Source organism: Delphinapterus leucas, chromosome 6 (genome assembly GCF_059928025.1).
Source record: "Delphinapterus leucas isolate spDelLeu-1000000601 "Yukka" chromosome 6, BTC_Dleu_Yukka2, whole genome shotgun sequence".
In the NCBI taxonomy this organism is placed as follows: domain Eukaryota; kingdom Metazoa; phylum Chordata; class Mammalia; order Artiodactyla; family Monodontidae; genus Delphinapterus; species Delphinapterus leucas.
In genome coordinates, this window is record NC_143134.1 from 10,570,397 (window position 1) to 10,584,776 (window position 14,380).

Sequence of the window (14,380 nt, forward strand, 5' to 3'; positions counted from 1 at the left end):
ACACGACAATCCAAAACCTATGGGATGCTGCAAAAGCAGTTCTAAGAGGGAACTTTATAGCAATACAAGCCTACCTCAACAAACATCTCAAATAAACAATCTAACATACACCTAAAGGAAATGGAGAAAGAAGAACAAACAGAACCCAAAGTTCGTAGAAGGAAAGAAATCATAAAGATCAGAGCAGAAATAAATGAAACAGAAACAAAGAAAACAATAGCAAAGATCAATAAAACTAAAAGCTGGTTCTTTGAGAAGATAAACAAAATTGATAAACCATTAGCCAGACTCATCAAGAAGAAGAGGGAGAAGACTCAAATCAATAACATTAGAAATGAAAAAGGAGAAGTTACAACAGACACCACAGAAGTACAAAGCATCCTAAGAGACTACTACAAGCAACTCTTTGCCAATAAAATGGACAACCTGGAAGAAATGGACAAATTCTTAGAAAGGTATAACCTTCCAAGACTGAACCAGGAAGAAACAGAAAATATGAACAGACCAATCACAAGTAATAAAATTGAAACTGTGATTAAAAATCTTCCAATAAACAAAAGTCCAGGACCAGATGGCTTCACAGGTGAATTCTATCAAACATTTAGAGGAGAGCTAACACCCATTCTTCTCAAACTCTTCCAAAAAATTGGGGAGGAAGGAACACTCCCAAACTCATTCTATGAGGCCACCATCACCCTGATACCAAAACTAGGCAAAGATACTACAAAAAAAGAAAATTACAGACCAATATCACTGAGGAATATAGATGCAAAAATCCTCAACAAAATACTAGCAAACAGAATCCAACAGCACATTAAAAGGATCATACACCATGATCAAGTGGGGTTTATCCCAGGGATGCAAGGATTCTTCAATATGAGTAAATCAATCAATGTGATACACCATATTAACAAACTGAAGAAGAAAAACGATATGATCATCTCAATAGATGCAGAACAAGCTTGTAACAAAATTCAACACCCAGTTATGATAAATACTCTCCAGAAAGGGGGCATAGAGGGAAACTACCTCAACATAATAAAGGCCATATAGGACAAATCCACAGCCAACATCATTTCAATGGTGAAAAACTGAAAGCATTTCCTCTAAGATCAAGAAAAAGACAAGGATGTCCACTCTCATCACTATTATTCAACAGAGTTTAGAAATCCTAGCCACGGCAATCAGAGAAGAAAAAGAAATAGAAGGAATACAAATTGGAAAAGAAAAAGTAAAACTGTCACTGTTTGCAGATGACATGATACTATACACAGAGAATCCTAAAGATGCCACCAGAAAACTCCTAGAACTAATAAATGAATGTGGTAAAGTTGCAGGATAGAAAATTAATGCACAGAAATCTCTTGCATTCCTATACACTAATAATGAAAGATCAGAAAGGGAAATTAAGGAAACAATCCCCTTCACCGCTGCAACAAAAAGAATAAAATACCTAGGAATAAACCTACCTAAGGAGGTAAAGACCTGTACTCAGAAAACTATAAGACACTGAAGAAACAAATCAAAGATGACAGAAAACAGATGGAGAGAAATACCATGTTCTTGGATTAGAAAAATCAATATCGTGAAAATGACTATACTATCCAAAGCAATCTACAGATTCAATGGAATCCCTATCAAATTACCAATGGCATTTTTTACAGAAGTAGAACAAAATCTCTTAAAATTTCTATGGAGACACGAAAGTCCCCGAATAGCCAAAGCAGTCTTGAGGGAAAAAAATGGAGCTGGAGGAATCAGGCTCCTGGACTTCACACTATACTACAAGCTACAGTCATCAAGACAGTATGGTACTGGCAGAAAAACAGACGTTTAGATCAATGGAACAGAACAGAAAGCCCAGAGATAACCCCACGCACCTATGGTCACCTTATCTTTGATAAAGGAGGCAAGACTATACAATGGAGAAATGACAGCCTCTTCAATAAGTGGTGCTGGGAAAACTGGACAGCTACGTGTATAAGAATGAAATTAGAACACTCCGTAACACCATACACAAAAATAAACTAAAAATGGATTAAAGACCTAAATGTAAGACTGGACACTATAAAACTCTTAGAGGAAAACATAGGAAGAACACTCTTTGACATAAATCACAGCAAGATCTTTTTTGACCCATCTCCTAGAGAAATGGAAATAAAAATAAAAGTAAACAAATGGGACCTAATGAAACTTAAAAGCCTTTGCACAGCAAAGGAAACCATAAACAAGATGAAAAAACAACCCTCAGAATGGGAGAAAATATTGCAAATGAATCAACAGACAAAGGATTAATCTCCAAACTATATAAACATCTCATGCAGCTCAATATTAAAAAAACAAACAACCCAATCAAAAAACGGGCAGAAGACCTAAACAGACATTTCTCCAAAGACATACAGATGGCCAAGAGGCACATGAAAAGCTGCTCAACATCACTAATTATTAGAGAAATGCAGGTCAAAACTACAATGAGGTATCACCTCACACTGGTTAAAATGGGCATCATCCGAAAATCTACAAACAATAAATGCTGGAGAGGGTGTGGAGAAAAGGGAACCCTCTTGCACTGTTGGTGGGAATGTAAACTGATACAGCCACTATGGAGAACAGTATGGAGGTTCCTTAAAAAACTAAAAATAGAACTACCATACGACCCAGCAATCCCACTACTGGGCATATGCCCTGAGAAAACCATAATTCAAAAAGAGTCATGTACCACAATGTTCACTGCAGCACTATTTACAATAACCAGGACATGGAAGCAACCTAAGTGTCCCTCGACAGACGAATAGATAAAGAAGATGTGGTGCATATATATATAATGGAATATTACTCAGCCATAGAAAGGAACGAAATTGGGTCATTTGTAGAGCCGTGGATGGACCTAGAGGCTGTCATACAAAGTGAAATAAGTAGAAAGAGAAAAACAAATATTGTATATTAATGCATATATGTGGAATCTAGAAAAATGGTACAGATGAACTGGTTTGCAAGGCAGAAATAGAGACACGGATGTAGAGAACAAATGTACGGACACCAAGTGGGGAACGCAGGGGGAGGGTGGTGGTGGTGGTGGTGGGATGAATTGGGAGATTGGGATTGACATATATACACTAATATGTTTGAAATAGATAATGAATAAGAACCTGCTGTATAAAAAAGAAAATTAAAAAAAACAACAACAGGGCTTCCCTGGTGGCGCAGTGGTTGAGAATCCTCCTGCTAATGCAGGGGACACGGGTTCGAGCCCTGGTCTGGGAGGATCCCACATGCCGTGGAGCAACTGGGCCCGTGAGCCACAACTACTGAGCCTGCGCGTCTGGAGCCTGTGCTCCACAAGAGAGGCCGCGACAGTGAGAGGCCTGCGCACCGCGATGCGGAGGCCTGCCCCCGCTCGCCGCAACTAGAGAAAGCCCTCGCACAGAAACGAAGACCGAACACAGCCAATAAATAAATAAATAAAAATTTAAAACAACAACAACAAACCGCCTCCTTGACACTCGGGAGGGCAGTCCCCGGTTCCGGTCCTGTGGTCGGATGGGAGCTCCCCCGCTGCCCCTCGGGATGGCCTTCCCCATCCCATTCTCCCATTCTGTCCTGATCCTGATGCACGGCTGGAGGCTGACACCCCAGGAGACCGGCCGTGCGGCTCTCGGGCATCCTTCACGGTCTCCCCGGATACTCCAGGCACGAGAGGCCCATGTGGAAATCTCCCCCATGTGAACTGGGGCATTGCCTTTGCAAAGACAAATGCTAACAGAGGTTCGCTTGTAGCTGAAGCACGCTGAGTGCTGTGCTGTGTGACGAAGTTAGAAGGACAATGGTATTTTTTATCTTGTTCATGCATTCGGTCAACAAACATTACTGAATACATTGTCTGTCACCAGGCTCCCTGTCAGAAGATGCAGCTACAAAGATGAGTAAGACATGACCCCCGGCTGCAGAAACCAGCGGGCCCCGAGAGGGCTGCAGACTCGCAGCCAACCCGGGGCACGTGGCGCATGCCCTGTGCGGGTAGCAGGGACGGTAAGGACGCTGCTCAGCGGGGGTGCGGTCCCGAGCGGGACGGGGGTGCAGGCAGAGGAGTAGGAGGGAGAGGAAGCACTTCCAAGGCCAGAGGGGGCAGCAGGGCAGGTGAGCAAAAGAGGGGAGCCCGTGTGCACTGCTGCAGCTGATAGACGTTGTACAAACCAAGAGGGGATGCGCCACCTGCACGTCCCCTGCTCTAACCCCTGGTTCAATCAGCAGAGGAAACCTCGAAGTCTAGATGAAGATGCTGGCAAGCGTGGGAATTTTAAATGAAGGAAAAGGTCATTTCAAATCGGGGGGAAGAATACTGGGATCACTGACTACTCATCTGAAAGAAAATGAAGTTATATTCCTAGTTTATGTGATACCTAAAAATAAATTCCAAGTACTCTAAACATAAAATTAAAACTATAAAGTTAATAAAAGATATGAAAACATTTTTCTAACCTTGGGACCGGAAAGGCTTTTTCAACATTTCAAGAATCCCAGAAACTCTAAGAGAGAACCCTGATGGGATCGGATTTCTTCCAAATTCAACGTTTTACACTGTAACATCTGTTACATTAAAGTTGAGAGCAAATGAAAGAGTGGGAGAAAATTCTGGAATATTTGACAAATGCTTAATAACTATGAAACATAAAGAACTCCTATAAATCAAGACAAAGAACCCAAAAGGAAAAAAAAAAGGGAAAGGAGACGGACAGAGAAGTCACAGAAGAAAGGAATGCAGGTAGTGTCTAAGTGCACAAAATCACTTGTGGTTAAATCATAATTAAATTTAAATAGATTGAAGTAATTTTTTAAAACAGATGACTTTTCCACCTTGCAGAGCGCCAGAGGAAGGGGGGCCCTGATTATACAGTGTGTTGCTGGGAGGATGGGAAGGCACACTGCAAGGCTGGGTTTTCACATTGACCAAAGTGCAAGATGAATGGAGCCTGTGACCCACTTCTAGAATTCTTGAAACGCTTCAAATCAGGCAGGCCTAGATTGACTGGGAAAATATCAACGAGTGTAAGAAAATCAAGGTAGTGAAAAAAATCTCCTTGTCAGCATCTTTCTCCCCAGGGACACAGTTCTAGAGCCTTCCTCACGGCCTACATCCTCTGGGCGAAGCCGTCACCGGGGTCGCAGGCCAGGAAGGCGGCTGACCTCGTATCACTGTGTCACTGTGGGGCCCAGGCACGGGGAGGGGGAGGCACTGAGGGCGGCACGAGGTCATGTCGACAGAACTGGGTCAGGGGACCATCCAGCAACTAGAGAAGCAGGTCAGCGGTGTCACGTGGTGACAGTTAAAACCCATGCCACCGGGCTTCCCTGGTGGCGCAGTGGTCGAGAGTCCGCCTGCCGATGCAGGGGACACGGGTTCGTGCCCCGGTCCGGGTGGATCCCACATGCCGCGGAGCGGTTGGGCCCATGAGCCATGGCCGCTGAGCCTGCGCGTCCGGAGCCTGTGCTCCGCAACGGGAGAGGCCACAACAGTGAGAGGCCCGCGTAACGCAAAAAAAAAAAAAAACACCACCAACAAAAACCCGTGCCACCAAGAAAGGCCACGGCACACGGGTTACTGTGACTTGACATGACAGATCAGGACGAATGCCGGTGCCAACACCTTCCGACCAAATGACCGCTGGACAGAAACAGCAGCACCAACTCCTCCTGGAACCCAAGCATCATGAGAAAGGTGACGGCACAATCACAAAGATGCTGTAACTCCAACTTCCCTCCAAACCCATGTCTGCCGAAATCCCCAATCTTTCCAGCCGTCCTGAGGATGGCTCAGCATTAAAAATTAACACCATGCCCCACTGAAAACCTCTTAGAATTTCCCTCAAATTATTTATTAGAAGAAAACGATTTCTCTTTTTCTTTGGAGATGTCTTTCCGTGAAAGTGTCAACAAGCTGATGTGTGGTTCGTCTACATTCCCGGTAGGTGGTATGAGAACATTAAGCCTCTGTTCACAACGCCATTTAGACACGGAAGCTCTTAAACTTTTCAAGGAGGAGAGTTCAGTCTGCTAAAACAAGGGGGTTATTTTCCTGAAACCAACTTAAAACTCTTCAGGTGGTGAGAGTTCCAATAACGTTTATGCAAACAGAAAGCAAGTGCAACACTCACTTGAATGATGCCGCACTGAATCCACACTCTTCAGATAAGAACCAAACACGCGCATGTGTCTATAAGCATGGGGTCTATTTTCCAACATGTGAAATAGAAGCTATTGAGGGGAAAGGATCCAAGCCTTTTTACAAAACAGAATTGAGAACAAATGGAGCCCCGCATGGCTGCACCTGTTACGGGGCTTCTGCAGGAGACGATAGCTCCCCCGAGCCACTGCAGAGGCCCAGGTTATAAACACTGCAAGCTGCAAGGGCTCCTGTGACACCACCCCCAGCTTCCCAAGCGGGCTCTTCGGATGGTCCTGGGGCAGCTCTACCAAGCTGCTTCCTACATCATGTGGGACAGAGGTGGCCTGGGATCATCAGGGATTAGCTCGGCTCTCAGCTCAGGAAGGTTGGGGGGAGGCCCGGGCAGTTGTTCACAGCCTGCAGTTGTGCTTTGCTTCAAGGCATAAATAATATCTGAAAAGAACCCGTCTTTTCATTTCCTGGCAAAGGAAACATCTGACCCTCCGGCTCATTCGGCCTGATAGTCTCCATTTTTAAAAAAGTGCCAAGCACGTCAGTCCACGCAGGCTGGCAGGAGTCTCTTCTGAGAGTGGGCGTAGGTGGTCTTCTGAGAGCACCCTGCACTGGGTGGATGGAAATAGCATCTCAGCCCTCACATCCTCATCTGAGGGGGATGGGGAAGGGTCCTCCCACTGCTAAGACTAAAGCAGTCTGGGCTCACACCGCAAAGGGGGAGCACAACCCATTAAAAAACAACGCTATAAATGGTGGCTCATTACCAGGCTGGCCCTCGACGTGACTCAATTTGGCAAATGAACCGAAGTACCACTTTTATGGAAAAACACATTATGGGTTCACGCAAGTGACTTAACGGACTTTGGAATGATTCTTTAGGGGGCTGAGGTTGCTTCTTTAGTTGAGACCAGGGTTTCTTCTCTTGGGCTGGCATTTTGCATCAGATAATTCTTGGGAGGGGTCTGTCTGTGCATTGCAGGATACTGAGGGCATCCCTGGCTTCCACCCTCTAGATGCCAGCAGTCCTTCCCCTCCTGCCCCGGCTATGACAACCAAAAACAACTCCAGACTTGGCCGGTGTCCTCTAGGGGAGAGAACCAGTGGGTTAGGCAAAGGGAAAGTTCACCCTGTGCATAATATACTCCGTAACATCCACACTCACTGCTCTGAGGCTTGGGTGCGTTGGAGGGCAGCGGGCCCCTTGCACGCGGAGGGTACGTGTCGGGGGGTGGGGGATGTTGCTGGTGGAGGGGGGAGCGCCACTCTCGCCATCACATCCATCGCAGCGTTAACTCGAGCTTCTAAACAACACTTAAGGGATATAAGTGTTTTTGGTCTTTACTGAATGTTTTTTTAAAAGGTTGGGAACTTGAGAGAGCAAATAAGAAATTGCCCAGAAAACTATTTCCTTTCTTTACAAAACACACCATACTACGAAGCAGAGACAGACGCACTTGGGATCCTGACTGTGACAACACAGGACATTGGTGATGTGACCAATGACGGTGGCAGCTGCCGTTTACTGATGGCTTGGTGGGTTCCACGTACTGGACTGACATTTCATACACGACACAAATTGCACAGCCCTGCCTGGCGGTCAAAGAGGATTATCTCCGCTTTACAGATAGGAAAACTGGCTCCGAAAAGTTGAGGAACTTGCTCAAAGAGATGCCATTGTGCTGTTCTGCTGAATTTGCAGTAATATATTTATAGTTACGTAAAGTCTGTCTAATGCCTTTTGAGGAGTTGATTTTTTAAATCTCAAATATTGAACATATTTAAGAGAAATTCGGTATAACACTTCCATAGGTTAATGCACTACTCCACGCTTCATCTCAGAGGCAAAGGATGCTGTAAACTTAGTGCTGTGGGCGCTGACCCCCTCCTGGATATGCTGCAGGGGGTGATACACTCAGGTCTCAAGACGTGGCTGGCACAGTTCGTTGAGGCCCCCTGACAGAAGGAGTTGAAAGCATCTCACGGGCTACTGAAAACATTTGCAAAGCAGACGATAAAAACACTAGAGCCATGTAAACTAAAGCAAAATGTATAACAATAAATTCCACAAAGGTCGAGTAGCTGTGAGACAACTGTGAACTTTGTACAATTCGGCTCAGCTTACTTACGCTGTGCGTGTTTATTTGCAGAGATAATTCTTAGTTATTTTTGGTGGCAGAATGCTACAGGGGAATGGAAAACAAATCCACAGGAAAGTCTACAACCTCACCTGAAGGAAGAATTTCCAAGTTAATCGCTAACGAACCAGGCATGTTTACAAAGGCCTATGCCTTTTCCAAAGCTGACTTTTTAATTTTTTTAAAAATTTTTATTGGAGTATAGTTGCTTTGCAATGTTGTGTTAGTTTCTGCTGTACAGGAAAGTGAATCAGCTATATGTATACATACATCCCCTTTTTTAGGTTTCCTTCCCATTTAGGTCACCACAGAGCACTGAGTAGAGTTCCCTGTGCTAAACAGCAGGTTCTCATTAGGTACCTATTTTATACGTAGTAGTGTATATATGTCCATTCCAGTCACCCAGTTCATCCCACCCTCCCCTCCCCCCTTGGTAACCATAAGTTTGTCCTCTACATCTGTGTCTCTATTTCTGTAAAGCTGACTTTCTTGAAATGTTTATTGATCATCTGATAAAGGTGCCAACGTGCATTTCAATGGTTTTTAAAGTCAGAGTATGAAGCTACAGCAAAAATACACTGGATAACTGGTACCTGAAATAACAGGGGACCACTTTCTGGCACCTATATATTCCTACTTACCTCCAGCAAAAGGAAAATTGAAAACAGGACATTTTGTGGCCATTTGTGGTTCCTCATGTTATTGGACTCGTGGGTTATTTCTGTAACATGGTTGGTGGACCACCCCAAACGTGTCCTTCCGTGAACTCCAAAAAAAGTCTTCCCCCAGAAACAGCTCACACATTAGCCTCTCCTCATCTGTGGGAATGAAGTGACAACACGAGGGACACAAAGCAAAGCAACTGCTGCCCCTGCCAGGGACAGGAAATAGCCCGTCCCTTCTAGGACCTGCGGGGCTGGCGCCAGGAACAGCCGTCTCACCTTCTCAGCACCAACAAGAAATGGAACTCCTCCTGGAATCACAAAGCACACGTGGTGGGCAACTCGCCAGACGGCTCTGAACACACCTGGGTGTGTGCAAGCCTCGTACGCAGGTCATGGCGGGGTCCTAACCCTGCTTCTTTGTGACGGTGACGGGGCTGGTGCAGCGACCATCCAGCCTCTCATCCACTCCGTCTGGTCAGAGGCTTTCACCACCCCTCGCCTGCCAAGACCTGGGGGACGAGCATGTGCTGGTGGGCACAGTGGGCACCACGTACCCGCTTCTCATCTGGATGTGTGAGCACCAAGGCCACCAAACCCTCACACTCACTGGAAGGACCAGAAACAAGGTGTGCAACGTGGTACAAGGGCTTAGTCAACGGGAGTGGTGGCTAATGGGAATTACACTCATTTTGTTTGGTTTCAGCAGTGGTTTGCTGTGTACACAGGTAACATTCCTACGCAGGAGCACCATTTTCCATGCTGTATCAGTCACCTCCTTGTTATTAACACTGCTGCATTTAAACTCCTAGCCAATCGGCCCAGAAACTGAAATCTACATCCTGGTTAGCACGTGGGCATCTTCCTGTCAGAAATGGAGACTTAGAGACCATGGGTCCTCGGAGTGGCACCACCACGCACGTACTTTATGATGAGGATAAATGTTCTGCCGTTTCCCCTGTCTTGCCTGGTTGTTCTGAATATTGCTCCGTGTTACTTGTGTCCTGAAATGCCTGTTACTATGTACGGTAACTACCAAAGCTGAGCTGGAACATCAAGTGCCAGGATCACGAGTTCTTTTACAAACTCCACAGTGTGTCTTCCTTACGAGGTTTGAGAACAGCCAACGGATTTCTCAGCACGGCCACTGGCCACAAGCACGCCCAGAGGCTTCTGATGCCCCGCCTTGCGCCCAGGCTCTGTCTCCGAGGCACTGGTGTCTGCCCCTTCCTCTCCCGGCGCCCACGGATGGAAGAGAAGTGAGCCCAGGGGACCCTGGCTCCTCCAACCTCCCAGTGAGAGAAATGACATACGGGGGCCACTTGCCAAGGCTGGACCCCTACCATCAAGACTTCGCGCAACCTCCCTGGCGGGGCCACTACGACTCCAAGGCAGCCCTCACAAAGCCACGGTTAGGTCCAGGCCCCAGCCCCACTCTGTTCCCACGCTTCCCTCCTCTCCCGGATACACGGCTCAGAGCCCCACCCTGGCTCTTTATACCCGGGGCCACCTCTGCTCCGGGCCCACGGGAGCCGCAGGCTCGGTCTGGAGTCCCTGGTCCCCCGAGAATCCTCCCTGAGGCCAGCCCAGCAGAAAGACTCGGTGGGGTCCAGGGACCTGAGTGTGTACACGTTGCCATGGTCACCGCCCCCGCACAGGTGTGACGTCACTTCCTCCTGTCCTGCAGTAGGAGGAAGGGGCTGCGCTGTCCCATCTGCCCACTGTCAGCACGGACGGTCCAGTCACAGCCACTTAATGACCACAGGACCGGGGAAAAGTCACATAAAAGAGGGGTTGGGACTGCACTGTCTCCAGGGTCCCTTCTAATGGGAAAGTTCTGCGGTCCCATCATTTTACTTGGTGGGGAGGGAGTTCCCCTCTACCAGGTGAAGCATGCAAACGTACACATGGTATTTTCGTGACCATGATACTTGCACTAGAGGGGAGAAGCTGCATGATGCTGCCTGGCCTTGAACGGCTGTGTAAGGAGCAGCACAGGCAGTGAATGTCGGGGCATGACTGGGAGCCGAAGCCTGGACTTGTCAGACACCCCATCACCCGGCACCTAAGGAGACACAGTGTTAGCCTCTGGGCTTTCTTTTTTTTTTCCTTAAGATTTTTTTGATGTGGACCATTTTTAAAGTCTTTATTGAATTTGTTACAATGTTGCTTCTGCTCTGTGTTTTTACTTTTTGGCCACACAGGATGTGGGATCTTAGCTCCCCGACCAGGGATCGAACCGGCACCCCCTGCATTGCAAGGCGAAGTCTTAACCGCTGGACCGCCGGGGAAGTCCCGGCCTCTGCTCTTTTTCAGAGCGATTAAGATAAAATGAGGAAAAGAGATTAGCAATGCAGGCCTTCCTGGGGCAAAGACTCTTCTGGGGGTTAGAGGGCTGTGGGCTGGGAGGTACACGAGGGAAAGGGCGGGAGAAACGGAGCAGCTGCTAAGTCAGATCCGGGTCCTTTCACCCTCACCCCCACCTGCCAGGTCATTACTGGAGATGCTCAGAAAGTACATCCCGGGCCTTCAGGTCAATCAATCAGGCTTGGTTCTCACACCTGAGATAGGAAGCATGTAGACTCCTGAGGGCCCACAGTGCCCCGCTCCGGCCACAGTCCTTCCTGAAGTGAGCTGGTACGTGGGAAGGGGATTTGCACCTTTTGGCCAGAAACTCATTCATGAGAAGCCAAGCACTCCCCCTATGCCACGGGTTATTTCTCCCCCCTGGCCAACAGTCTAGAAACTTCAGCCAGGTCCCCGGGAGCACACATGATCTCTGGCTGCTGGTGAGAAGCTGCACAGAGACTGCTCTCAAAAGATGTGACCTTTAAACCCACAGTCCACGAATTTAACTGACCTTTAATGATAGACAACTGCTATGTTCCTTGAAACAAATTAAAACTCCCATATAAACAGAACATATACTTAAGGAAAATCCACTTTACATCCACCCCTACAATATCCTGTACGCATTATACTGCAACATTCCAAGAGGCCCTTTAAAAGACTCAAACAATACATACAATATTTTCGTTACTGTAATACTTTCATTAGAGGGGAGAAGCTGTTTGCGTTTTGTCTTCTGAGTCAAGAGTGAAAGAATGAATTCATTACTGCTTTGAATCCTTAAGGATATCTACTTCTTGGATATCTCTCTCTTGCCTTAGAAATATAAGACAAAAGGAGATGTTGAAATGATCTGCATAAGAACAACGGACACTGAGGGTGCCGGCCCCCAAGTCCCTCCCCGTAGTTTCTGACACGGGACACGACTGGACAGCCTACCTGCCCCTCGGTCCTTGCTGTCCTCATGCAGCAGCTTGCCCACGGAGTTATACCACTTGAGCTGAGGCTCAGGGAGGCCATAAACACTACAGTTGATCAAGGCACTGTTCCCTTCCTTGACGATGATATGGTCGGTTCTGGCAATGACCACGGGCACTGAGCCCACGACCGTGTCAGTGCCATTTAAAGTGCTGTTGGCCACACTCTTAGCAGTCGCCAGAGTGGACACTAGGATTAACAAGGACGCAGAAGGCAGCAGGCACACAGGCAGAGGGCGCGTCACTCCGTCCATCCTCTTCGCTTGCTCTGCAAGGCACCAGAGCAGGTAGGCCAGGGGAGTCTTCTAGCAGACAACACCCCGCTCACAGCAGGCCAAGGGCCAAACCCGGCCTGGGTCCATGGAGTTGGCTCTGGATTAAGAACCTCTGTAAAGAAAACAAACAAAAAAAACCACGTAAATGTTAGCGCCCATACTTTAAAAGGATTATTTATAAAATGTTAGAAACCCAGCTAAAGTACACATCTGTGTAATTTTTAAATAGCACACAAATTCAGAAGATGTTCCAAATATTCATGGAAATCGTGATGATACACGTCTGTTATTTTTGCTACTGAAACATATGACTCTTAGCAGGAACATGTTAACTTTGTACCACACGACTTCCTGGGGCTCAAAACCTGATTCTGGGCTTCCCTGGTGGCGCAGTGGTTGAGAGTCCGCCTGCCGATGCAGGGGACACGGGTTCGTGCCCCGGTCTGGGAAGATCCCATGTACCGCGGAACGGCTGGGCCCGTGAGCCATGGCCGCTGAGCCTGTGCGTCCGGAGCCTGTGCTCCGTAACGGGAGAGGCCACAACAGTGACAGGCCCGCGTACCGCAAAAAAAAAAAAAAAAAAAAAAAGCTGACCCCTGCTTCTTTCATCCCACACCTCGAGGCCTCCTCCCATCCCTCACCTGTCCCCGTCGCGGACACCGGTGGTGCACCTGGGCCCTCCTAACCTCTCTGCTGGCCGAAATGAATTCCAGCTCCTGCAGTGTGCACCTGGGCTCTGCCACATTGGAAGGGCCCCCAGAACCAGTGCGGTGTCCCCCTCACCCCCACCAGGACACCCCCTTCCCCTTTCAGGCAACTGAGCCGGCTCCTGGAGCTTCCAGGCGACCCGCACCACCCACCCTCATCACTCCCTGAATGCCTTGCTTTCCATCCTCACCTGCATCCCTGGATGCAGGGGGTGACATGACGGGTGGCTGCACTTCTTCACCCAAGGATCTAACTTTCACCTACACCTCTACTCTCCATTTCATCCACTAATCACACGGCCACACCCAGGACCCTTCTTCTCTCCAAATTCTAAATTCTGGAGTTCCAGTTCATTCTGAAGTTCTCAATACCCGTCTTTCCCTGCACCCCACCTTCTCAGTCCCCTCACTGGGCTTCCTGGCCGCCCTACTCTCCTCAGGTCCTCCCTCCCACCCAGCTGGCTCACTTCCTTTCCGCCCCCCGCCCGCACCCGGACTGCACCCCCTGCACCCTCAGCTCTCACTCTCCCGCCACAATCCCTCTGCCAGCGCCCAGCCGCGATCCACCCATCGCTTGCCGTCCCAGCTCCTACTCCTTGGAGACTGGAGCAGGACTGGGTGGGCATCCTACACCCATGATGTGACCACAAGAATAAGATGACGGTCACCAGCCCCAGCCAGGTCCTCCGTGACAGCTGGCAATCCAGGAGAACTTCACTGAGGAGGTGGCCCCAGAGCTGAGGGCTCTTTGGGAATCAACCATGCCTAGACCCCAGAGAAGAGCATTCCAGGAAGAGCTGACAACCAAAGGAAACGGGGCGCTACGAGACGGGCCCAGATCACCTAGGGCTTTGGAGGACACAGTAAGGAATCTGGATTTTAGCTGACGTTCATTGAAAAATGTTAAGCAGGGAAGGGACAGGATATGATTTGTCTTTCTTAAGATCAACTTTACTGTGGCATGATTTACAAATTAAAAAAGTGCCCATTTTACGTATGCATTTTAATAGACATTGACAGATTTATACACTCACATAACCACCACAATAAACAAGATATAGAATGTTTCCATCACGACCAAAAGTTCCCTTGTGTCC

The 14,380-nt window shown here is 47.8% G+C and overlaps 1 protein-coding gene across 5 annotated transcripts in view; it reads right to left on the reverse strand.

The window, feature by feature from the left end:
• Nucleotides 1-14,380, reverse strand: part of MFAP3L (microfibril associated protein 3 like) — an 86,828-nt gene that overhangs the window by 56,143 nt on the left and 16,305 nt on the right. For 3 of the 5 annotated variants that reach the window (XM_022594874.3, XM_022594873.3, XM_089912691.1), the window contains exon 2: nt 12,264-12,688. In XM_022594874.3, coding sequence (XP_022450582.1) covers nt 12,264-12,555 — 292 coding nt within the window. In that variant the 5' untranslated portion in view covers nt 12,556-12,688. Of the gene's footprint in view, nt 1-12,263; nt 12,689-14,380 lie in introns of those variants that run through there. The other 2 variants (XM_089912692.1, XM_089912693.1) reach the window with 1 other exon arrangement.